The 26,530-nt window shown below is 41.3% G+C and overlaps 3 protein-coding genes across 7 annotated transcripts in view; 1 reads left to right on the plus strand and 2 right to left on the minus strand.

Annotated features, from left to right (window-relative positions):
- LOC308392363 (solute carrier family 66 member 2) overlaps nt 1-16,699 on the minus strand; it is a 62,020-nt gene extending 45,321 nt beyond the window's left edge. For both annotated transcript variants that reach the window (XM_080875352.1, XM_080875353.1), the window contains exons 1-3: nt 16,441-16,699; nt 13,785-14,066; nt 13,449-13,582 (exon numbers count right to left, since the gene is read on the minus strand). In XM_080875352.1, the coding sequence (XP_080731478.1) occupies nt 13,449-13,582; nt 13,785-13,993 (343 nt within the window). In that variant the 5' untranslated portion in view covers nt 13,994-14,066; nt 16,441-16,699. The remainder of the gene's footprint in view (nt 1-13,448; nt 13,583-13,784; nt 14,067-16,440) is intronic.
- A 164-nt stretch (nt 16,700-16,863) lies between these two features.
- hsbp1b (heat shock factor binding protein 1b) lies at nt 16,864-18,835 on the plus strand. The gene is made up of 4 exons (XM_080875354.1): nt 16,864-17,031; nt 17,911-17,977; nt 18,113-18,239; nt 18,338-18,835. Exons 1-3 carry the CDS (start codon nt 16,987-16,989, stop codon nt 18,232-18,234), a joined length of 234 nt encoding a protein of 77 aa, XP_080731480.1. The 5' UTR covers nt 16,864-16,986; the 3' UTR covers nt 18,235-18,239; nt 18,338-18,835.
- Nucleotides 18,836-20,871: 2,036 nt separating this feature from the next.
- LOC308392359 (DNA topoisomerase I, mitochondrial) overlaps nt 20,872-26,530 on the minus strand; it is a 53,005-nt gene continuing 47,346 nt past the window's right edge. For 2 of the 4 annotated variants that reach the window (XM_080875338.1, XM_080875339.1), the window contains exons 16-20: nt 23,862-23,976; nt 23,062-23,189; nt 22,207-22,307; nt 21,457-21,606; nt 20,874-21,269 (exon numbers count right to left, since the gene is read on the minus strand). In XM_080875338.1, coding sequence (XP_080731464.1) covers nt 21,167-21,269; nt 21,457-21,606; nt 22,207-22,307; nt 23,062-23,189; nt 23,862-23,976 — 597 coding nt within the window. In that variant the 3' untranslated portion in view covers nt 20,874-21,166. Of the gene's footprint in view, nt 21,336-21,456; nt 21,607-22,206; nt 22,308-23,061; nt 23,190-23,861; nt 23,977-26,530 lie in introns of all 4 variants that reach the window. The other 2 variants (XM_080875341.1, XM_080875340.1) reach the window with 2 other exon arrangements.

A 26,530-nucleotide genomic window follows, 5' to 3' on the forward strand; every position in this document is an offset into this window, starting at 1 on the left:
GACAAAGTGAAGGAGGAAAGATCTCGAAAAAGCAACACATCGTGCCACTAACTAAAAACAACTATCAGCATCATCTATCAGTCTGGAGTGGGTTACAAAGCCACATCTAAGGCTTTGGGACTCCATCAAACCACAGTGGGAGCCATTATCCACAATGGAGAGAAAGCCTCTGGAGGGACAGCGGTGAACCTTCACAGGAAGGGAAAATTACTCCAAGAGCACATCAATGACGGATCCAGGAGGCCAAAATAGAGCCAAGAACAAAAGAACTGCAGGCATCACCTTGCCTCAGTTAAGATCAGTCTTAAAGAAAGGTGGGAAAAAATGAGCCAAATGGCATCCACAGGAGAGTTCCAAGGCAAAAAGCACACCGATGACTGAAAAGGATACTTCACTCATTTCAGTTCACATGATCTCAGAATGGTAGCGTGGACACTGATGATAGTGTGATGTTTGCTTTCTGTTTCAGGACCTGAAAGTTCCCGTAACTGATGAAACCATGAATGTATTTTATACCAGGAGAATGAGCAGCGATCAGTTCATACCCTGGAAATTCGAAGGCACTCAGGTACTGCAGCGTGACAAAGTTTGGAAACACCTGAAAATCCACCTCTAAATGGCTAAAAAAGAAAAAATAACAACCAATGAAAACTTTGGAAAGGCCCAGTCAGAGTCAGACTTTCATGCTTGAAAAACCTCCAGTGTGGCTGAATTAAAACAAGTCTACAAAGAAGAGTGGGCCAAAATGTTTCCACAGTGATGCAAAAGACTCACTGCCAGTTATCACAAACACCACTGCTGTTGTTGCTGCCAAGGGTGGCAAAACCAGTTATCAGGTTTAGGGGGGAATTACTTACACAGAGCCAGGTAGACTCGGGTTGCTTTTTCCCTTAATTCATTCAGAAATGCATTCATTAATACATAAACCATAATTTTGAAACTTTTTATTTGGGATATCTTTGTTTCATAGTCAAATTTGCAAAAAAATAAGAAATCGAGTACAGAAAAATAATTTTCCAGCTAACTGTATTTGTGAGTCTGGTGTGTTTATATCTGTATAATCAGTTTGACTCAGACGAGCCACTAAAACAAATCTTTCTTTCCAGAAATCTCAGACAGACAGATGAGAGCGGAAAACGGATAGACACCGACAAGGAAGCCAGCTAATTATCAGCTATTGGCTGATCAGTATACACAGCATAGAGCGTATCAGGAGCTAGCACCATGACGGAAAACTGAGAAGGAAAAAGATGATAAAGAAAAGTGGTTTCAGTTCTTTCTTGAGTATAAATCAGAACAAACAACATTTACACGAGTGGTAATTTTATATTTCATTCTTTGTAATTCATAGAGCACCATCTCATTTACCTAACTTACATGGTATTGCCTTCATCTTCAGTTAGCATCTACCTGGACTGATAGATGGAGGTCGTCACTGACATAACACACACACACCCTCACAGATGTACAACACCCCCTGAGATTGTCCTTCTCTCACACACACACACACACACACACACACACACACACACACACACACACACACACACGTAGCAGACCACACTAACAGATGGGTAGATGTCCGAACCTCTCTTTAGGCACACACACCTGTCAGGTTATGTAGTGGAGACGGATGTGATGGATGCTATCTGTTTGTCAGGTCTTCTCCGTAGTGTTGGTCTAATGAGGCGACACCCTGTCCTGACTGACACAACCAGGTCAACAGGGTCAGAGACAACTCTGTGAATTACTAACCCACATCCATAAATAACCACAAGGTATCAGGACAGACCAGAGGGGTTTCTCTTCTGTTAGCAAAGCCCTGCAGAGCATCAGGTAGTTCAATTAAAACATGCATTCTGATTTAAACTTGATCCAAGTTTCAGAAAACGTCTCTAAAAGAAGACTGATGGAGCTGCTCCATGGGCAGAATCAAACCAGCTGACAAGCTGCTGTAAACTTTACACTGAGGCACAGCTATGGGCAGACATGTTGGTTTAGAACAGGGGTAGGCAACTCCAGGCCTCGAGTGCCGGTGTCCTGGAGGTTTTAGATGTGTCCATGATCCATCACAGCTGATTTAAATGGCTAAATGACTCCTCAGCATTTCTTGAAGTTCTCCAGAGGCCTGGTAATGAACTAATCATTTGATTCAGGTGTGTTAACCCAGGGTGCAATTTAAAACCTGCAGGACACTGGCACTCGAGGCCTGGAGTTGCCTACCCCTGGTTTAGAAGAACCAAATCCTCTCTTCGGAAGAAATTCAGAGTGGATGCCGCGTAAGACGTGTTGACAATTTGACCGGACAGCAGGCTAATGCGTGCGTACAACTGGAGTATAAAAGAGCTACAAAAACATTTTTTGCCTGTTGCAGCTGAAAAGTTTTACATGGGTGTGAAATAATCAGAAAAAGTCAGGTCCTGAGTGGTGAACCAATCCTTTTTTTCCCCCAGAGTATGAAAAAACTTCACACTGTCACAGACAATTTGCCAATATTGTAAATGGAATCATCTGAAGCCATATGAATGCATGATTATTCCCGACAGTGCCACCAGGCTCCATATCACAGCACTGATCTGAAAGAGCCACATTATCAAAGACTTTCTTATGTGCACATGTGACCCATGAAAAAGCCTGTTGCACCAGTACTGTTCCTGCTAGGTTTATGTGTTACATGGTACAAATCTAAAAAGCCCATAAACTTTGAAAAATGCTAGCTGCATGATTGGGAACAAACCGCCCCTGAGGGATGAACCGTCGCCTGGTCCATGAGACCAATGGAAGAGTCGCCAATGTTCTGGTTTTATTACCAACCAAAAACCTACTGCTCCTGTTGCAAATGCAATATATAAAAATAAATGAATAAAGCCTTATCAAATCCAAAACTAATTATAACACTTATCTCTCGTCTCAAAAATGTTTTCTCATTGCTACTTTCCTTTGAGCTTCCGGGAACAAAAATTATCACTGCAAATACCCCCCCCCTCTCGTTTTATTTGCATTTTTATCTATCCTGTTGGAGTAATCCAGTATGCCTGGCTGCTAATAAAACACCTCTCACCTAGCTGACTTCATTTGACTTGCTAATAAAACTCAGCTGTTATCGGGGCTTTAATTAAAATACATCACTTTGAAAGTGAGCAAAACACTTTTTTCCTGTTGCAGGATATGTAAATTCAATTTAGGCTGCACATAATCTCGGTCAATGTTTGTTACACCTGATTTGTGCCACTGCAGTGATGCAGATGTGCGTGAGCAGCGGTTTTCATTTAATGCACTGCTCTGTGAGTGTGTTACTGTTGTGGTATGTTGGGCAGAGCCTGAAACTGCAAGTTATTTGTTCAGCACATCATGTGAAGCACCTTTAATACTGAACGACACACAGAGTCCATCGTTGGACGGTGTCTGGTCGTTCAGCTTGTGTGCCCTTATAGGTGAATAAAAACGAACATAGGAAAATAAAGACAGTACACAGTAGAATTAGTCTTGAGACCACACAGTTTTTATCTGAAAAAAGATACTTTCTCAATATGATAATGAAAACAAGTTGAGGGTTTACACCAGAGAACAGTGAACAGAAGTCATTTACTGCAGGAGGAATAGGGCTGCCAACTTTTACCTGCAATAATTCAGTTGCACTGCTCTTGAACGGGCATCCAGATGAATCTCATGCACAGGCTAACATTGAGCCCACCCATACATGTGTCTACAGTCATGCTAAATAAATAAAGTATGCATTCTTTCAAATCCAGGATTTCACATATCAGTACATTAGAAAAACAAACAGAAAATTGGTCTGTAGCAGGTTTTACAGTTAGGTCACTGCAACAACATAAGACATACTAGATTGTGCTATTATTATCATTTTTATTATTATTATTGTTTATGCCAAAATATAGAATCAGTGTCTGTTTCTATAGCAATTAGGATGTTAAGTAGCAGCCAACTGCTGTTAACAGAACGTGCTTGCTAATGATTATCTGATCCTGAGCAAGTGTGAGCACCTTTTTTTAAAACGGACGTTTTGGCAGTTTGGTGGTCCGGAGCGTTCCGGCTGTGTGTTAACACAATGCAGTGATCTCACATGAGCAATTGTTGCTGCCCAACAGCCTGGGAAGGATTGCAAGTCAATTTCCAACCAATTTCCAGTCCATCATTCTACAGTCAGAAAGATTATTCACAGGTGGAAAACAGTTCCCAGTCTTCTCAGGAGTGAACATCATAACAATTCCCCCCCTAGGACAGAACATGCAATGCTCAGAGAAACTGCAAAAGAAAAAGAGCTGCGGACTGAGACTCTACAGGTCTCAGTTAGCATGTAAAAAGTAAAAGTTCATGACAGTACAACTAGAAAAAGCCTAAATGTGCATGGCTTGTGTGGAAGGGTTGTCAGGAGAAGTCTCCTTTTGTTCTAAAAAGAACGAGGCAGCGTGGTGAACGCTTGTAAAATTCCACCTAAACAAACCACAAGACCTCTGGAACAATGTCCTTTGGACACTGATAAAGTAGCAAAGTGAAGATATATGGCCATGATGTACGGAGCCAAGTTGGAGGAAAACTAAACACAGCATATTAGCACAAACACCTCACACCAACTGTCAAACATAGCGGTGGTGGAAAGGTGATGATTTGGCAGCCATACAGGACCTGGGCACTTTGCAGAGTTGACGCTGAACTCCTCTGCACACCAAAATGGGCCGAGCTTTAGCCGTCAAGCGACAGGTCAGTGAAACCAAGCACAGCATCAAATCTACAACAGATTGGCTGAAAGAGAAAATAATCAAGGAGCTGCAATGACCTAGTCAAAGTCCAAACTTCAAACTTATTAAAATGCTGTGCCAGACCTTAAAACTAGCGATTTATAAATGAATACCTGCAAACTTCAATAAACTAAAGCAACTTTGTAAAGGAAAGTGGCCCAAAATGCCTCCACAACAATGTGAGAGACTGTTGAAGTCATACAGAATACTTTACTCTAAGGAAATTATGTGGTTACAGTTGCTCCAACAGACTGAACTCAATTCAATTCGATTCACTTCAATTTTATTTTATTTACATAGCGCCAAATCACAACAACAGTCACCTCAAGGCGCTTTAAGGTAGACCCTGCAATAATACATACAGAGAAAACCCAACAATCATATGAGCCCCTATGAGCAAGCACTTTGGCGACAGTGGGAAGGAAAAACTCCCTTTTAACAGGAAGTAACCTCCAGCAGTACCAGGCTCAGGGAGGGGCGGGGCCATCTGCTGTGACCAGTTGGGGTAAATAATACAATATTTTACAAAGTTACAAAATATAAGAAATAGCTTTATCCAGAATACTACAGAGATTAAATATATATGATTTAAATTTTACTCTAAACTGTAAAACAACTTATCGCTGCTTAAGGTGGTTCTATAAGCTGCTTAAGCTGCTTAAGCTGCTTAAGGTGGTTCTATAAGCTCAACTTTCCCATACTGCTTCTGTATTTAGCCTTAGTTTTCAAATGTTGTTCATTTGGGTTTTTATTGAAATTATTTTAAGACACACTAAGGACCACATGATTCATCATTGTGTCCTGATACATAAAACATTGGTACCTTTACCTTGACTATATGTGTGGCTAGTTAAAAAAATAAAATAAAACCAAAGGTTTGATGTCACTTTAAAAAACTATTCAAGCTTACTCCTGATATCAAACACAACCTCAGCCCTCATTAGTCTCTTTCTTTGAGATAACCACCACAGTGATTCAGTTGTTGGACAGCTGATAATAACTACAGATAGCATCCACAGCGACTTCACATCAAGTGACAAATCTGCATATAGTTCAGAAAGAGCTGCACAGTATGAGCTGGATATGTAGCAGAGACATAAGACGGAGATTAGAAGAGCTTTGGACACAGACAGTGTACAACAAGCTGACGCTACACAGGCTTACTAGTACACTAAGGGCCCGTTCTTCGTACGTCGCTTACTACATCCAAGATCAAATCATCGCGCTAACTCTGAGCTCGCTATTCCGGTTCCCCGAACACACCTGTTGTTGACGATTAGTATAGCTGGATGAAGTAATGTGAGATCACTGGGTGGCCCAACAGGGGCTACGCATCGATAGTAGAAACATTGATCGGCAACCCTTTGATTGGTCGGCGAAAATGTCGAAGGAGCGCGCTCGGTATTCTTCGGCAGCAGAGCAAGAACTCTTGAGTGAGGGATTTTAGGAGTTTCAGAGTCTAATTAAAACGCAAGGGAACACTGCAAAGGCTGCAAAAGCAAGGAGAGAGGGCTGGCAGAAAGTTGCTGACAAATTAAACTCGTAAGTAATTTAATAATAACAATAATAATGGAGTGGATCTATATAGCGCTCTTCAAGGCACCCAAAGCGTTTTACAATGCCACTATTCAGTCACTCTCACATTCACACACTGGTAGCTGTCACAGCTGCCCTGGGACAGAAGCCAGGCTGCCATATCGCGCCATCGGCCCCTCTGGCCAACACCAGTAGGTGGTAGGGTAGATTTATCATATCACACTATATTATCCAATATTATATTACATTATATTATATTACATTATGTTATATTATATCCCCTTTCACATTAGAGCCACAACAGGACCCACTAGAACATGGGGACAAGTAAAAGTGAAATATAAGAATATTCTACAGAATGGTAATATTGATCACTTATATTGCTTTTCGTCTCTTGGACAGAGACCCTGAAATAATCTGTTTGTTTGTTTATAACAGCAACCAAGAAAAGGGGCAGCGCAAAAAAAGACAGGTGGTGGTCCTGCACCCCTCGTCAACAAGTTGGTTAAGTGAATAATACCCTCACGGGAAAATCGATATCTCTCAATGAGCACACTGTCGCGCTGAGCTAAAGGATCCTGTCTATCCCGCAATATACGCTGGATTCTGAGGACTCTCCTTATCAATCTTGCACCTTCCGCAATGGGTGGCTCGCGTATATGGACAGGATATGACTGCGACAGGCTTCCCAAATCCACCTTCGCTTTTATAGCCGTGGTCTCCCATCTTGATTACACGAAGTAAATTGCAATTGCTACTCTGAAATATGAATTACATCTGTAATAATCACATACATGTAATAGAATGTTAATAGTACATTTCCCTTTTTTAGGAAATGACCTGTATGTATCTGTGTGACATCAATAAAAGGATCAAGTGCTGCATTATCTTTAGTTACATTGATGTTATTTATTTATGGTACAACAGTGGTAAAATATCGCTGTTGCTTTCGTATGAATGACGCGGGCATACCTGCGTGGCCGCGATCTAATCCTGTTTACATAAAGTAAACCTGCTCCCCAGCAGGTTTACGCTTACGGCTCTGTTGCTATGACAGCAAGTCCCGGATGGGCTTCGAAGAACCGAACGATCCAGGATCACGCGAAATCGTCAACAGTCAAATCCGGCTAACTTACTTAGCGAGGTACGAAGAACGGGCCCTAAGTCTGACCTGTGTCTAACTGCTGTGACAGGATAACAGCTTTTGGCTAAAATACAAGGACCGCTCATCCAAATAATTTAAATTCAACAGTGCACTTCCTCGAGGGAACAGAAATATACACCCACCCAGCTCTACAGCAGACCTGATGAACAGATGCTAGAAAACAACAAAGACACACACACACACTTCATTTATTAGAGAGACAACAGTGCATCAGTCTCATTAACTGTGGCCTTCATCAATAACTTCATTAAAACCTTTGTCAGCAAAAGCTGAGCTGTTGGACTGTATGAAACTATGAGTATATGTTAAAGTTGTACTTGAATTAATATTAGTATGTTAACACGAGCAATTTAAGTACAACACGACCATAACTTTGATGTGGAAATTCAAAAATAAGTCAAATATTCAGCTTCCTTCACTTTTTATTTTGATGCGCTGAACCCACAGGTGTGTCTCGTGTCTAATTTCTATCTATTAATTCATTGAAATTGTTACATTCTAAAATCAAGTTAGCAGTATTGTTTCAAAGAACTGCGGCTGCATCTGGCAGCTATGATCTGAATTTATGAGGCAACAGAGGACAGAGTAGCAGTTCATTTTATCACATTAGAGACGGTGATTCGTGAACACTTCAACAATTCCTATCATGCTTCCACTGTCTTGAGTGATAATGCTTTTAGGGAAGACCACAGGGTCAACGCTAGTTATCAAGAGCCCCGCCTCTTCTGTTTATAGTGAGGTAAGGTAACAAACAGAATGTTAAACAGCAGCTGTTGCTAACTTTCAAACGCGCTTTCTTCACACAAACGTAAGCTGTAAGTACAACGTTAAATGTGTGTGCTTTACCCGTTTCAGCCAACAGAGGAGGATGTTGTTCAGCTTTTATGGTGTTCCACTTTCAGTGACCTCACAGTAGCTCAGTAATTACACTTCATTAGATATTCTTGACTTGTTTTAAATCAAGTTTTTTTTATCCAGCCCCAGAATTCTCTTCTTTCACATACTCAGAGTTACTGTCTGCACCAATCTGACACTTAGCCTGAGGTCACGTGTGTCTTTGAATATATTCAGACCCCTTACTTCTCTATCTGGCTTCAAACTCCTGCATTATAAGGCCAGGACTGCTAATGTGGCACCCTGGGGCAGGTACTGAAGACTTTGCAAAGTCATAACTCTGAGTGAGCACAGGCAGAGACTATGACAAAGACTCAAGAACACATTTTAACCACAAATATATGAAGTTTCACCTCTATGAACGATTATGCAAAGGGCATCAAAATGGGCAGAGTAACAATGCTGATGCAGACGAAAAACAGATTCTGTTTTCTGCTGACTTTTCATCCTGATATCACTGCATCATCAATGGATTAAGGAGACAGAAAGAGCTACTGTATAGGATGCAAACACACACACACACACACACACACACACACACACACACACACACACACACACACACACACACACACACACACACACACACACACACAGACACACCTTACACATCTAGTACAAAAACAATAAATAATAATGAAGGTGACCTGACGAGAAAATCCAGGCTGTGTAGTTGTGTTTGTTATCTCTTAGCTTGGCTTCACTTCTAAAGTCTGAGCACTCCTGGTGAGATAGTCTGAAGAAACTTCCAGACTGTGCTACAGTTTGTGCATAAAGCCAAAAACAGCACTTCCTTTTTCACATGCCATGATGTAGTTACTGGCACTCTTTGGTTGTTTATAAGAAAGCCGGAGTAAAAAAAGTGTGGGCATAAAACTTGCACAACAAGCTCATCCTTGAAAGAAGCGAGCTTGCTCATCTGACTGACATTTCTCTTTGTCGTGCCATTCTGGCAACAACTTTATACAATTACCTGTTTTCACGTATACAATACAAAAGCAGGAGGCACTGTTACCGGGCAACAATGGCTTTACACCTACCCTTTGAGGAGAAAACAATTACAAATTTTTACTATTAACCACATCTTAGTGACAGAAACACAAAAAGGAACTCCCAGTCACCAGTTTCAAACCTATTTGGAGAAGCCTAACTGTGATTCTCATAAGCAGTGGTACTTTCCTTAATTCAGTAATCACATGACAGGTGATGCGCTTGTAGGAGGAAGTTTGTTGGGCATCTTTCTTTGCCTTTAGACAATAATTCTGATGGCAAAAGAACCAAACGGGACAGGCGCAAGAAAAAAAAAAAGGAGGGGGTTCTGGTAATAATGCCGGGAGCAGAGTTTTGAACCAGTTGAAGCTTATGGAGGGATTTTTGGGGGAGACCATGCAAGAGAGAATTACAATAGTCAATGCAGGAGGTAACGAGACTATTAAACAAGAATGGACGCAGACTGGGTGGAAAGAGAAGGACGTAATCGGTTAATGTTGCATAGATGGAAATAAGCAGAACAGGTGAGATCACTGATGTGAGATTTATAGGACAGTGAACTGTCTAGGATGACACCAAGGCTCTTAACCTGAGGAGAAGGGAAAACTGTGGAGTTATCAACAGTGAGAGTGAAATGATTTGCCTTCAGTGGGTTGGATTTAGTGCCGACAAGAAGGAGTTCAGTTTTATCCTCATCGAGCTTTAGAAAATTAGGATTTTAATTCCGATAAACATTCTATAAGAGAAGGTGGGAGGGAGGAATCAGGCCAGCAGGAGAGATTTAACTGGGTGTCATCAGCAAAACAGTGAAAGGAAAGATGAAATTTATGGAAAATGGTACCAAGAGGGAGGATGTATGTTATGAAGAGAAGAGGGCCTAAGACTGTACGTTGGGGTACACCAGAACTGACCGGGAATAGACGAGAGCGGAATGATTTGAGTTTAAAAAACTGGAAGCGGTCAAGGAGATATGATTGGAACCAGGCTGGGGGTGTGTCGGAGACGCCAAGAGAGGAAAGTCTGTTTAGAAGGAGAGATCGTGTCGAAGGCTGAACTCAGATACAAAAGGACAGGAAGGCTGAGAAGACCAGAGTCAGCTCTGAGTAAAACATCATTAGTGAACCATAGCCTAAATGGCACAGTGGTCTACAGATCTTCAGGGGTGGAGATATGCACATTATGCTAATGTTTTGGACACAAGGTTGTGAAATCCAGAAGAAAAAACAAACCCATCTCCTGTGCACGATATCAAATCTCAGCATCCAGCTTCAATGGCAGCGTGCTAACACACGAAGCAGCTGTCGAGTGCTCTTTCACCAGCTGTTTTCAGCTTTGTGATAAGAACTAAATACTGAAAGGAGATCATTGATAAGTCTTCACTGTCAGGATATCCATATATACATGTAGATGGAAAGTTTCATATTATATAGGCAATTAAGTGACAGTGCTTCCTATGTGATGCTGAGGAGTAATGCAAAAAGTAATGTAATGAGCAATTCATAAATTACTTTCTATAAAGCGTAAAAAGGTAAGTAATACACTGGACTATGTAATATTGTAATAAGAGCAATGTTATAAAAGAAACATTTCACTATATCTTAATGTATTTAGGAACGCAACAACAATGTGTTGGTATAGCCAACAGAAAAGAAAGAAAAAAACTTTCAGCACTGCAAAATTTTAATCTTTTTTTTTAACTGTGGGAGAATGACACTCACAGGAGACATGCAGTTCTCTGTTTGGCCTCAGTCAGTCAGGTTATGTTCTGCTCGAGTGTGCTTTGAGGCAGTGGAAATGAGGTTAGTAGGCAGATGACAGAAGTTGGCATTAAAGCAAGTGGATCAGAGATGACCTCAGCATGGACTCTGGCAGTCTCAGATATCTGTTCATAAAAGTAGAAGTTAAGGAAAAGAAGTGGGAGCCCTTGAAACTGCAACAGAAGGATCGACAGGAGGAGGAGATGGGAGAGTAGAAGAACAGTGGAGGAAGGTGTGAGAAAAAGAAGAAGAGAAAAATAAAGAGCAGTCAGGACTTCTGAGCGAGGAGCTAAGAAATGAAGGAGCCACAAAAATAGCTCCGTGTTTGTAAACCACGCCGACATGCATCATGGTTAGAAGTAACTATTTTACATAGAGATGACCCTGATCTGTTGGAAAGACTTTGCACAAGAAACGTGGAGGGAAGAGCAGGCAGCTGGGGAGAAGAGCCGTTCTGATCTATTCTTGTCCCGACCCCACCATCCCCCATCGCAACTGGACCTCAGAGCTGCCCTTAAGAGAGAGCGAGGGGCTTAATGTGAAAGAGTGTTCATGATGTGTTTTATCTGATAGTGTGATTAAAAAATAAAGATCGCTTTAAATCAATCGCTCTGTTTCCTCTGATTAACAGTTTACGCCTCAGTGGCTTGCAGGCAGAATTGTTGTTCACTGCTACACGTTCACAAACAGCCTATATGGAAATCAGACGATCCACCTCCACTTACAATAAACTATTTTATTCACCACAAAAACTGTTTGGCGTAGGCTGAAATAATATAAACAGAGGGGGGAGGGGGCTGCTGATGAGTAATAGATCAGTTCTTTGTAAAGGCAAGAGAAGCACAGTCTAACATAAAGATGATCATTACTCTCCTGTCTAAACACACACACACTCAGTCTGTAGTTCCTCAATCAAAACTCATTTAGAGGGATTTGCCTCTGACAGCCTAACAAACAGACATGCTTTCTGCTCGTCTTTACAAAGAAATATTCTCCCTGTTTCATATCCATCAACCTAAAATCAGTTATCGTGATTTATGTCTTTAATAACACGTTGTGCTCTGCATGATCAGACTATTACAAGATTCCATTATTCAGTTTTACTTCGTTGTCTAATAAAACAAAAAAAGAAAAACTGCACTAAGATTGAATTTCTGTCAGGATATTTGGCAATCAACTCGAGCGTCTGTAAAAAACACAATTACCTATAAAAGACAGCAGCCTATAAAAATAGACCCTGTAAATAATCTTGGTTGGGTTCCCCGTCTTGGCATCACACACACACACACACACACAATTCAGAGGAGACACTGATATTGGTGCGCTTAATCTTAGCTCACATCATCTGCTCTCACTCTGTACCAATACGTCATCCACAGCCTCCTAAGAAACACATTCACATGCTTGTGTTTCCATCACATTTCTTATACTTCGTGCACACACACTCTAAGAAGAGATATCCTGTAATTCACAGGGTGGGATGGGCCGACATTCTGCAGACCTGCTGCCTGTGCACCTTAAATCAAATCTTTACCTTGCTGTACTCTATAATTCATGTTATGAAGACATATTTGTCACAATGCCACCATGTAACCCGGCTTATTTCCACACAAACTGACTAATGGCTGTTTTAGACGTCTGCGGTAGCGTCTACGACGTAACCTACGTTTAGTGGTCGACGTTGTTGCCGACATTTATACTTGTGCTGGTGCATATTCACCTTATGGTTGAGTCCTGGTGCTTTACATGCAGTGCCAGCAAATAGAAACAAATAAAGTGCCTTGTTCATCCCTTCACATCAATTTGGACAATTTCAGTGATCTCACTCCAGAATTTTGCTTTTATATTAGTTTCCATTTTTTTACATTGAGACAGTGATTATTGATAAATTAAAAACTAGTTGCAGGCTGCATGAACATGACATGTAGTTACATTTTGAGGGAGGTGCACTTCAGGTTATGCCATAAGGTTAAAGAAGGGTTTGCAGTTATAGTGGATGGTCTCTGTTTGGCTTTGCACTTCTTACACATTCTTTAACGTGATATTTTAATGATATTTCAAGCTTTACTGTGTTCAGTGTGTTTGCGTATTCGTCACACTGGAAACTGAAAAGAAGAATTCAATATACAGAGGACAAGTCAGAATATAAAAAAGTAGCTCTCATAGGTACGGTGTTTTGAGAACAGCAATCTTGCAATGTTAGCTTTTCCACTAGCTCCCTCTTTTGGAAAGAAGCAGGAGTTCTCGCCTAAAACTGCTGACACAGGGAAGCATTGAATGTTGGATGCGTCACTTGCTGTAATTGTAAATGCTCATGACAGTGATTGCATGGTAAGCTGCAGTTACCTGAAAGGCGATGCTGCTTGGTGCTTACTCTGTTGGCGTTTTGCACAGTGCAACAAAGGTGGAGCATGGCAAACATGGTGAGAATCATGACCACACTCTGAAGCAGCAGGGTCAGCTCAAACTGCTTCCCTATCCTGCAAGAACAAGACCAAGGCAACCAAAATCAATCAGGACTTTAGATACAGAGCTCTTATAGATCAGCATGTAGTCCGGTAGGATCAGCTGTATTTAAATACAGAGCCTCAAGGCTGACATGACAGGTTAGCACCTTTAAAAGGAATAAAACAGAAAAGCAAAAGGATAAAAATTATGAGTAAAGAACAAATGCTTTCTTACCAGAAAAATATACGCAAGATGTTAGCTATGAGCAGCACCAGACAGACTCTGGTGGAGAATCCCTCAGTGTTGCTGCTTTTCTGGATCTCCTGATATTGCGGCACATAAGGCAGGGCTCCCCCAAACACCATTACGAATGATGCCAGCCAGGAGAGCAGCGTCCACGAGCCCTCCATGTCCTCCTCCTGGAGAACCACCTCGGCATCCATCACAGCAAGGGAATATTACGAGTGTTCAGGAGGTGGATGAGTAGCAGTAGGAGATCTGACAGACAGCAGGCCACTGTCAGAGAGTCAAAGTAATGGGAGGTCAGCAGCGTTATCATTAATGGGCATTATGAGGCGCCCAGAGTCACTAACCAGAGATTAACATTGCCCGAGTGCAATTAAATGCCTCATTCTTATATCTCACATCACAATTTTCATGTTTATTTCCAGCACTAAATCTCTTACAGGAAAGTAGCCCGTGCATGATGACCAAAACAACCAAACTTACATAAAACATGAAGCAATATACTTTCATATTAGAGCCAAAATGATCTCAGTCAGCTGATTCTGGCCTATCAATGCACACATACAAGGCAGGCATAATACTGCTTTTAAGCTTCTTTATGCAGAACATAATGTTGAAGTAGACAACTATGTCATTGTTGCATAGTCTGTTACAGTTTCACATATTTGCTGGTTGATTAGTCAAAAACAGCTGTTAAATGTTTATCTTTTTATATTTTTTTTAAAGTACAAAAGGCTCATTATTGTCCAAATACAACTTCTAAATGTTGGCAGTTATCTTATTTTTCTAATCGTTTTACATCCATTTCCATCAATCAAAATCATTCAATAACACATCTTAGGCAAGCTCTGCTGTTACAGGCAGGCGTAGTAGTGATTCCAAACAGAGGTGCAGCAAAGAAAATGTTCATTTTTATTCAGGTTTCCCAACAGTTACAATAAATGGACCCATGACTGTCTGGAAATAGTATACTGTACTTTAATTCATTACATAAATAGGTCAAGGAGGACAGACAAGTAGCAAACTACTTTTCTATTATTTAAACTTCTTGTCTTTTATAGTGGCCACATATCAGAACAGGGATCACAAGTGGGAGTCAAAGGTCTGGGAATGTACAGCAACAGAGGACATGGACTGCCAGGAGAGGTTAAACAGTCACCGGCTGGTGAAGCTAGGGGCGTTACTAAGGTGACCAGTATGGGATCTACCACACTGTTTAAATAACAAGTCAAAATGCATATCTGCACCGACTTCTGTCAAACTGCATACACCAGCTTTTCTTTTTTCTTCTTAGCTTAAATGGTCAGTTAAACATATTCTATTACCAGGCTGTCTTCATAACAAAGGTCCTGGTAATTCAAAATGTTTTCTTAAATTAAATCTTCAAATTAATATTATTATTAGCAATGCAAAGTGACTACTGTGACTACTTGGCATGATAAGATAAGATAAGATAAGCTTTATTAGTCCCACACGTGGGAAATTTGTTTTGTCACAGCAGGAAGTGAATTTTATTTTACTTTATTACAAATGGTCACAGTAGTTCTCTTTTCCCTCCAAACAGTGTTACAATATGTTTCAGTGAATTTGATTTCATACAGTTCCCTAAAACTCCAGTTCCCTATTGTTGTTCTTCAGTAGAAACAAAACAAAAACAAACGTATTTTGTGTACACAAAACCCTGACCTACACATGCTGAACAACAGTGAGCAGTGGCATCATGCTTGTGGGTACTGTTGTGTTCCTGTTCAGTAATGACTGTGTAATATTTTCATTATCAAACCTTGAAACGCGCTAGAATGAATGTGCTCTTTTGATTGGTCACAAGGCTCAGCTGACGAATCAGTCAAACCTGGAAATCCAGTCAGCACTGGGTCAACACACTTTTGTCGTGATAACACAAAACCCTCACCAACAGGTTCTCTTCTTGTAAGACTGCTGCTGTTAACCTTTTCTCCTCAACGTAACAGCAGATGCATTGAGTGGAATCTCCTGTGTACAGCCTGATTAACATCAGAGGGCATTTATTTGTAATAAGGACATAACGGCTGTAAAAACACCAACATTGCAGAAAGCATTTTAAAGGTGTGATGATTAACAATGCAAAGTGAATGAAAACCTGCAGCAGACCTTTAACACATTCCATAAAAAGGTTTCTACGTGTTTTCCAAAGTTAAATATTATTCAGGAAATTTAACAATCCAAGGCGTCTCCAGCTACTTCCCTCCGCCTGCTGTAGAAGTTAACCATCACATGAGAGCAGCCCAAATGTGATGGACTACATCTGATAACACAACGAGCTTTGTTACGTAAGCAAAGCATAGCTTCTTTGGGTTGGGCTAACATGCCTGAACTTCCAGACATCAATTTTAGGCTACTGTGCCAGCCTCAGAGTAACAAGACACAGAGGCCCAGCATTCACAGCGAGTGGTTACATTGTTATAAACAGATGAAGGTTTCGTATAAGCCTGTGCAAATAAGAACTTTTAAGGGCAAAAATTAAATCACCAAAGAAAGTCTACCGTTTTCTATAATAGTAGAGCGAGCTCACTGGGGCTGATTCTGTATCGCCCCTTATAAGGATTTTATACCCCAGTAAGTTCCCTAATTTAAGAGTTAACTTAAAACTTCAAGCTTTACTTACCAAACCTCGTCGTTCACTTTCCGCCCGTTTGTAACATAAACAAAACCCGCACACGAATTCTTCGGCGTCAAAACACACCGGGCTCCCGGCAGCTCCAACTTTCAAATCCAACTCGTTCAGATGAGGAGAAACGTGCGCGCGCAGGCAGGCGCACACGCACTCGCAGGCAGGCGCACACGCACTCGCACGGATACATCGACTTCTATCTTTTGTTTTAGTTAATACAGATTTAACAAAGGCTTTTGTGTGCATGTTTCTATGACCCGGACGCCTAAATTAGGCAGACTACTGCACTGAACAAATATCTGAATGTCAGGAGTTTTATGAAGCTACGTGGGGTAAATAAAATCTACAACTCTGTACTGCCCATTCAAAACTCGCTGTACTTTGGAGCAGCTCTCGCGAGATTCTCTGTGCTTTGGAACAGCTGACTGTGCTGTGGGTGTTGTGCGAGATTGCTTACTTCGAGTAGATAGCAAAACAGTCGCTAGATAGCGGTTTGAATTTTTGTGCTGTTTAGGCGCTGATAATCATTTACATCACAACATGGCTGAGACGGACCCCAAATCGGTGCAGGACCTTACCAATGTGGTGAGTCGTGATCGCGAGGCAAGCTAGCTTTAGCCACAGTAGCTTAGCCTTAGCTAGCAAAGCCAATAACAATGCTAACGATAGCAAGCTATCTGAGCTAGCAAATTTTAGCACTTATGCGGTGTTTCGTGGATTTTGTTTGGTGTGTAAAACTCTAGATTCAAAGTGTGTGTTGAGCTTGTTGCATCCAAACCACAATCCCAGACTTTAGCTCCAGAATGTTATGTAATGGTCAACCGGTCATGTAAATGGCATCACCAAATTCCAACGAGTAAACTGCACAGAATTATGTAAAAGTTACCTGCAGTACATTTTCTATCCTTATTCACCTGGCACTTATATATAGTAGGTTTCCCTTATCAGTGTCTGACTACTGAATATCGCGCAGTTTCACACAGACCTTAAAATGTACAGATTATATGTTAATGATTCTTTTAGTGTTTCCTATACGACAAAGCCTGCGTAGGCAGTGTTTGAGTGTTGCCATAGAGATGGGGGTCAGTGAGAGACGTTCAGCTTCAGTAAACCTCGCAAACGTTTAAAAACCACCTCCGCTAGTTTGAGTCATTTGTTGTTATGCATTACCTAGTTTCCTACAGTCGTATTCACACAGATTTAAAGAAGCTGAGGATTAACTTGACTGTTATGTGAAGGAGATGCAGAATGAAGAGATGGGGGGGTGTGCGCTGCAGGTGTGCTTGTTACAGTAAATCATAGATCCATAGTCAAGCTTTTAAGTTGTTGGCATAGAAACAGATTCACAGACCATATGCTTAAGTGTTTGTATCTGGCAGTGTTATGACTTCACTTTATATCTCCATAAACTTTAACTACTAAGTGGCTCCAGTTTCATAATTTCTGCTCTTTTCCCCTCCACAGGTTCAGACTCTGCTGCAACAGATGCAGGACAAGTTCCAGACCATGTCAGACCAGATCATTGGAAGGAATATCCTAATAATCATCTAAAACATTGTATTGATTATATGCATCAAAGTTAATAATTGTAGGCTGGGTCATTTGTTCCGTGTTAGCTGACTTTGTGATTTCCAGTTGTAATTACCAGCCTTAACTAATTCTCCACTTGATGAAATGAGCACACGTATTGATGACTTGGAAAAAAACATTGCTGACCTGATGACCCAGGCTGGTGTCGAGGAGATCGAGGCAACACCAGAAAAAGCTAAAGAGGGTCAAGGATCATAATGAAGGTAATCAAGTAGTCGGCACATCTAGCTTTGTCAGTTTTCCTGTAAATATGTTGAATGTCAGCTTTAATAGTGAATGGTTTTCTAAATCTGTCCCACAGGTTCCTAAATCACAAGGCGTGAAGTCGGTCCTGTATTCAGGAGCAGCAGACTTTTTCCATTCTGAAAATGACTAATATTGATTTGGTGTGTCGTTGTGTGAAATGCTTTTTTATATATTGTGAAATGGTTATGTAATGACTTGAAAATTTGAACGTTACTTGTAAGCTAGAGTAGTGTGACATGCCCTTCAGCACCTCAAGTGCTCATGTGCAGGATTGCAGATTTAGCGTACTAACCTGGAGGTTATTTTCATATACATGTATATCAGTAGTTGAATTCCTTGACACGAAAGCAGACAGTGTTGGTTTTGCCCTAGCCTCTGACGAGGACTAAAACTTGCAGGCTAACAGGTTAGTACAAACCTCTAACCCAGTGTCCGCACCAACACGGTGCAGCGAATCTCTAAAGCTAGCAGTGTTTCACAGTGAGCACTGTTACAACCATTGTGTGGGATGCATTCCAATCCTGATAGTCTTCTATTAAAGCTATTTAATACACGGCTGTTTGTCATGTATGGTCAATACTTGGAAAGAGGGGTGCACTATGAAGTGAGATCAGTGAGTTATTGGAGTTGGTCAAACTTAAAATCAGTTTTCTGTAATGAAAACTGATTTTAAGATAAGCGGCTCTTTTAACCTAAGCCGCTCGGCCGCAGGTTATGTTCAGAGTTTGTTTTAAAAATCCATATTTTCAGAGTTTTTATTATTTTTTTTTATCCATCGCATTTTTAAAAAAAGTGTTATTTATACGCATGTTCGGGGAATAAGTTTTATGTGTCACAAGTTGTTAAGCTGCACTTTAGTGGAACCACTAAAATCATCGTCAGGAAATTGCATTATGTATGTGCATGTTTATTTTAGTGAAGCAAAAAAAAAAAAATGTATAAATGTTAAACTTCATTCCATCTCTTTCCTGCTTATCCAGTTAAGATGTGTGTGTGGGGGCAGGAGCCTATCCCAACTATTTAGTACAGCCGTGTCAAACTCCAGGCCTCGAGGGCCGGTGTCCTGCAGGTTTTAGATGCGTCCTTGATCCAAAACAGCTGATTTAAATGGCTAAATGACCTTCTCAGCATCTCTTGATGTTCTCCAGAGGCCTGGTAATGACCTCATCATCTCATTCAGGTGTGTTGACCCAGGGTGAGATCTGAGATCTAAAACCTGCAGGACACCAGCCCTCAAGGCCTGGAGTTAGACACCCCTGATTTAGTCCAGCATACAGAACCCACACAAAGAGTACTAATGTGAAATTCATTTCGCAATCTGCTGACAAATGAAAGCGATTTGTGCATTTCCTTTACATCAGGCACATTTAATGTATCCAGTCTAAAAGACTCAGAACTATTTCTAAGGTGACAGCACTGAAATTACACTCGGCAATAACATAATAAATTCTAATGTTTACCACTTTATGCACCAAATCCAGTTTTTACACCATCTGATAACGTCTGAGATTGGAGTAGATGGCACTTGGATCATTTTGCGTGGACACAGAGTCACGATGCATGAAACCCCTTTTTACACGAGCGCGCACTGAGCTGAAAACAAATCTCTTACTGGAGTTTTACGTTTTGTCAAGCCAGCTACAGCAAAGAGAGCCTGCCTGTGTTGAATGTTCTTCGTAGCATACCCCTCTGGTGCTGACAATTTTTAACAATACATCCAACTCCGAGGTGCTCTGCATTTTTCTGTAGTTTTGTTTTTTTAAACCAGAATCGTATTTTCAGATGCAAATTCTGTGGAACGTCTCAGTGTTGCATGGTTTTTAAATCTATATTGTTTATAATGTAATGAAATTATAATCAACCTCTTAGGTTAGGACAGTTTGTAAAATGTAAATAATAAAAACGAACCGGAATCATTTAAACCCTGCATGTTGAAACTTCATCATGAGCACCACAGGGACACCAAGGGTTTCAGAATTAATAAGGACAATGACACAGCAAATAAGTATGTGAGCCCATCATGGACAGTGCATAATATATTCAGATGTATGGAGTGACACGGCACAAAAATAAGAATCTTCAGTCACTGGGCTCAGAAGCACTTATTGTCATTAAAGACTCTGTCATCGCATCCACAGATGAAATTATCTACTGTAAACTTTAGTGTGCTATGAACTGGAAAATGCAACTTTTACTTTAAAAACTACAACATTTAGTCTCATCAGTTCAAGAAGAGGTCACGCAACACGCTGGAAAACACCGGTCATAAAAGTTTGTTTAAATGTATTTCTGCCCTTAAATAAAAATCAGCGCATGCATATATTTTCATTGATTTTTTCCAAAAAGCAAAATCTGTTGTCTTTGTACCATTTTAATTAAATATGGGGTTTAAAGGATTTTAAAGTTACTGCCTTTTTATTTGCATTCTAATCAGTGTTTCCCATTGTTAATTTTAAAGCACTGTGTTTAGAATGAACTGGCCCTCAGTCTTATACAAACTGTCTTTGTTAATGCAAACCGACACCAGCAGAATTATGCATTTGAAACAACACTTCCCCAAAAGTGGTGTTTAAGAACTCGTGACAGCTTCTTTGGCCCGTTACTGCCTAATGGGAACCTTTATTCAGATTAATGCAAACAAAAACATACAAACAGCAAATAACAGCAGTTTTTCCAAAGAAAGTGTTGAACAAAAACAAACACCACTAAGCAAAAGCACATTAAGCACAGCTCGATCGTACCACACAGTTATAAGTACAACATGGGCAGTCTTTGAAAATACAATAAATGCAGCATTGAAGTACTGTATGTAAAATTAACGGAGTGGTTCCTGAATTGCAGCTTATGTCACCTTTTAAGACGAGAGACTTGAACAAGTTTTAGGTTAGAACTCAAAGTCTGCCTCTGTCATGTCGATGGCCCAGGCAAACTTCTCCCGTTGGGTTTTATTGTAGATTTTCTCTATAGGTACCTCCATGTTTTTACACCTGAATAGATGGGAGGAATATTAAAAATGAGCCTAAACGTCTTTATTCAGGTTTAGATCTTTTCACCTAGAAACAGAGGTACACAGACGGTAAAGTTCAAACAAACCAGCTATCACTTCTGAGTCTGAGGGAAAATATCAGTATACATCTTGTGTTATATATTTAACAGCTGGTAGTGTTCACTCACCAGGCCACGGATATCCGCGGGTCTAAGTAGTTGAGCTTTGAGGTACCCAGAGCGATCTGTTTGTTCTCTTCCCTGTCGGTTGCCTGGACCTCCAGCTTCAGCAGCTGCTCTTCACAACGCTTCACTGCTGCCTTTTTCCGCTCCACCAGCCTGACAGAGAAGGAATCATCACTGGTACAGATATGTGTGGATGGAAGAACCTTTTTGTATCACTTCCTCTCACAGTGTAACAATTAAAGAGGAGTTTGTGTAAATATTTGAAAATAGTAGAAAAGACCCGAAAACAAACATTTTTACTGGGGGGGGGGGAAATAAATCTGATGCTGTCATTGCAAACGCATTCAAAGTTGTTCAGCGCTTTCCTATTTACCCTGTGATGAAAATATTAGATATCATGAAACCATTCATTGCCTGAGGGTCACTCGAATGAATGAATGAATTATATTCTAAAAATAGGAGGCATACAAGAAAAAGGAAAGAACGATGACGTAACTCCAGCAGTGCACCGTGGATTCCACCGCAACCATTTTAAAACCTTTATTCTGATCTCGGGTACACACCTGTAAAGTTTCATGCTCTTGTTTTTTTTGGTTGTATTAAAGAAAAAAAAAAGTTCAGGACAGAGGATATCAGGTATCTGCCAAAATGGTTAAAGCTACTTCGTGGTAGCCCTCAGTCCAACGCATGGACAGGACAAAATGTTACCAAAGCTTCTCTTTTGTCCCCCTCCGCACCACTACTGACACTCACGCTTGCAACTTCGGGTCCGAACTCCCCTTCGTCTTGGCCTCCTTCTTGGCCTGTTTCAGCTCCGTCTTGGCTAAGGCCAGCTGCTCCTTCCTGGCATCAATCTGGGTGGAGAACATATGGATACAAGCTCTCACACAGGCACCACATTTAAATTCAAAATGTGACAGGACAGGCTGTGGATCCAAATCTCTTTGGGCAAGATACTAACCCCGTGTTTGCCTACTGGTGGTGGTCAGAGGGCCCGGTGGCGCCAGTGTCCGGCAGCCTCACCTCTGTCAGTGCGCCCCAGGGCGGCTGTGGCTACAATGTAGCTGCCATCACCAGTGTGTGAATGGCTGGATGTGTAAAGCGCTTTGAGGTCCTTAGTAAAGCGCTATACAAATGCAGGCCATTTACCATTACCATTTACTGTCACTTGAATTCTCATCTGTTCTTCAGTCAATTAACAATGAGAAGAATACAAAAAAATAAATGGTAAATGGCCTGTATTTATATAGCGCTTTACTAGTCCCTAAGGACCCCAAAGCGCTTTACACATCCAGTCATCCACACGTTCACACACTGGTGATGGCAGCTACATTGTAGCCACAGCCACCCTGGGGCGCACTGACAGAGGCGAGGCTGCTGGCACCACCGGGCCCTCTGACCACCACCAGTAGGCAACGGGTGAAGTGTCTTGCACAAGGACACAACGACCGAACCGAGACTGTCCGAGCCGGGGCTCGAACCGGCAACCTTCCAATTACAAGGCGAACTCCCAACTCTTGAGCCACGATCGCCCCTTTCTAATCCAATTTAAATTACTGTGTCCAATAAAATATAAACTAAAGTAACTTTCAATCAAGCTGCCCTTACCTTTGCCTGAAGGTTAGCCATGGATTGCTCAAAGGTCTTTGGCGGCGCCCGCTGGTGGTTACACAGAATAGCAACTGCTCTGTTAGCTCGATTGTAGGACAACAGTTTCTCTGCCACATTGTCAGACTCTGAGGAATTTTTTAAAAAAAAAGTAATTTGTATTTAAACAAGGAAAAAAATCCAAGTGAGAACAGATATCAAACCAGAATTATGCACAGAAACTATTAAAGAGAAACTCACGCTGACACGCCTAATGCCATTACCTCACACAGCGACAAAACATCAAGCTTCAAGTCACATTCATACAATTACATTCTCCTATTTCATTTATACACGTGTATTAACTTAATCTATTCCTCCTGTGGTTCACACAACACTGCCTGCAACCACATGTCAGCCTGCATATTGGCTCTCAGTGGCAAGCCAGAAATGAGACGAGTATGACACTTCTATCTCTGAAAGGGAAAAATCATGGCCGAGGCAGCCAATGGGACTCTGATAAGAGCGAGACCGAGATGCACGGCTCTGGGTTTAGTGATAATGTACTCCTGTCATAACTGAGAAACCCGACTGACATCAAGATACCTTGAACTAAGCCGGCTAAATATAAAAGAGGGTCACTGCATTGTTTTCACTGGACCCTGTGACACAATGAGCTGAACTGATGGCAAGTTACATTATTAACCGCCCTGCACCAGCACCTGAGGAACACGAGCCACCGCTTTAAAATGCTCATGTGTGGTGCAGAGCATTTAAAGTCAATTTAGACTGTTACAGTGCAGCGAGCAGGTGTGACTGACTGTTTGTGAGCTCCTTAAGTTGCTGCTGCAGAGTGATGGAGGCGTTGTATGTCCTGAAGACTTTCGCAGTCAGACCGGGCATTAGAGAACTCAGGTGTTTGTTCAGAACGCTGGTCTGCAACGAGAAACAGGAACAAGAAAGAAAACACATAAATCAACACATGCCATCTACCACTAGGTGGCACTGTGGTAATGTGCCACTGCGGTGGCAAAGAATCTCCATCTTACAAATAAATCAAAATAGAATCTCTGACTTCATTATCATCATCCATTAGATCAGGGAGAATAAAACAGATCATAATTCTATGTCTCACTGACATTTCTGCAGGTGTTATAACAAGTTTAAGTTGTATATAGCTAGTTTACATTTCCATTAACACCTGAGAAACAGCAGTCTTTACAAAACAGATGAAACAGAGTTAACAGTGTGAGAGGACTCACTGGAGTTAGAGCAAAAACCATATGCTCATGCACACACGGCAGTTTCAGGTGCAAATATAGACTTGATGAGGAAGGCGTCACATGCATTTTGAATATGGATGAAAGCATTCAGATGTGAAGCAGAAGTAATTCTGATAGTCTATAATAATGATGCTGGTTTAATCATCAGGATCAGGACCTACTGGGGCCACAGGCCTGTATCACTGTGTCTCACTGCAAGCTGAGTGGGTGTTTTTCCATGTATACATATAGTGTATGTGTGCATGCGTGTGCTGGAGCACGAGCACGCAGGTAGAAGCATCTGCTGCTGTGGCTGCCTTGCTAACGAGCTACCTAACTCTGGCCCTACGATGCTAATGAAGGAGTTTGCAAGTCTATGGGGCGAGTACGATACCTCTCACACCCCCAACTCCCTCGGCATGGTGCGCTGTGTGTGTGTGTGTGTGTGTGTGTGTGTGTGTGTCATCCATGTCTTCTCCTAAGGCGTTATTAAAATGCGTCATTACCACAGTTCTAATTTCCTATCTATAATACAGGATGCAACATACTGGACTTTCTCATTAACATACTGCTATCCAATTTGTTGTGATGGCTACTAATGCCAGGGAAATATCGACTATTGCCTTTCTACACCGCCTATGATGAGGTGCTTTTCATTTCTCACTGGGTCTAATTTGCGTGCATCGGTTCCTCGGCCAAAAAACAAAACCGGTTCCTATAGATGGGTAAATGATACAAAAGAGTGGAGGGAAAATGTACCGAATAAAGGAGCTCGTAAGGACCACAACACACTGCTGGTTGTAATTTAATTCATCTTTGTAAGATGTAGTTATTACAGCTAACCTGAATGATGTGGAGTTCAGTAAAGAGGCTTCCAGAGAAGCTGAAAATACCTGCAATTTCAAAACAGATCAGACATCCAGACCTTAACATAATGTCTGTCTATGTGTGTGTTTATCTGTGTGCATGCTCATAAAACCCACAATCACCTTAGCGAGGCATTCTGCAATCATATTGATGAGCATCAACTCTCCTCGTCTTTCTCTAAAATGTTATTCACTAAGACACGACACTGAATGCTTAGAGATGTGAAATCTCACGGCCTACAAAGCAGCACCATAAGAAGGAGCAGGCCGATGAAAAAACCCGAAACACTCATCCTGTTCTCCTTCAGCTTCACCCTCCACAAAATTAACAGTGATTCCTTTAAGTGAATGCATTTAACTAAAACACTGAAATAAAGTATTTAAGTTCATCTGCCCAGGATGTTTTGTCCTATTTGAGACTCTAGCTCTTCTTTCACCATCAATATGTGCAGCTTTTAAACAAAATCTCCAAATAATGAAATAATGAATGTGCTTTGTCACCCACGACCAGTGTGCAAATGGTAAATGGCCTGCATTTGTATAGCGCTTTTCTAGTCCCTAAGGACCCCAAAGCGCTTCACACTACATTCAGTCATCCACCCATTCACACACAGGTGATGGCAGCTACACACACACTCCTTGAAATTCATCTTCACTGATGTCTAACTCATAAGCCTCGTCTCCTGATGTCTTTCCTCCAGTCTGTGTAGCTGAGTGCAGATGTAGAAAAATAAACTTTCTGCTTTTCTAAAATTGAAAAAAGCAGATAAAAACAAGTTTAAATTGTGCCTGCAGGCTTCAACTAAGGCACTTTCCAAGCACAAAAAAGTACTTGTCGTTATCACGATCTGCACCATTTCTGCCATAGAAATCTTTTCACCCAGCCATCTGCCGCAGCATTCAAAACAAACACTTTTACCTCGCCATGCGGCTGAACTACACAACATTAACTAGCTTGTTTTGGGGACGCTGACAACTCAGCACTCCTGAGTCTGTGTTTGAGAATACATCATTTAATCGACAAATGCAGCTGCTTCAATGCTCTTATTCTGCCCTTTTGTTTAGGCTGCGTGTTCTATAGAAGAAGAAAACTCGTGCTGGTATAATATCATCAGTGTTGCAATAATGAACAGCAAACTTATGAGCCAAGCTGATTTGGGTATATGTCAGAATCTCCCCCCCTCCTTACATTTCTACCCATCTTCCATCCCCACTCTCCCTTTCTTCTCAGCTGCCTGCCTGTCACCTCTCCAAATTGCCCTCCCACCACCTTCCCCATCCTTTTTTCTACCAATCATCCACCCTCTCTACTAAACCACCCCTCAACTGGACCATTTGGCACTTTTCTACTGCTTCATCTAC

Source organism: Rhamphochromis sp. 'chilingali' (assembly GCF_963969265.1).
Source record: "Rhamphochromis sp. 'chilingali' genome assembly, chromosome: 2".
Classification (NCBI taxonomy): Eukaryota; Metazoa; Chordata; class Actinopteri; order Cichliformes; family Cichlidae; genus Rhamphochromis; species Rhamphochromis sp. 'chilingali'.

Excerpts from the sequence above, each read along its gene's own strand:
- hsbp1b (XM_080875354.1), top strand. The coding sequence starts at position 16,987 with ATGGCTGAGACGGACCCCAAATCGGTGCAGGACCTTACCAATGTG. Across the intron at positions 17,032-17,910 it reads TGCAGGACCTTACCAATGTG|GTTCAGACTCTGCTGCAACA; the intron begins GTGAGTCGTGAT and ends TCCCCTCCACAG. Across the intron at positions 17,978-18,112 it reads AGACCAGATCATTGGAAGGA|TTGATGAAATGAGCACACGT; the intron begins ATATCCTAATAA and ends CTAATTCTCCAC.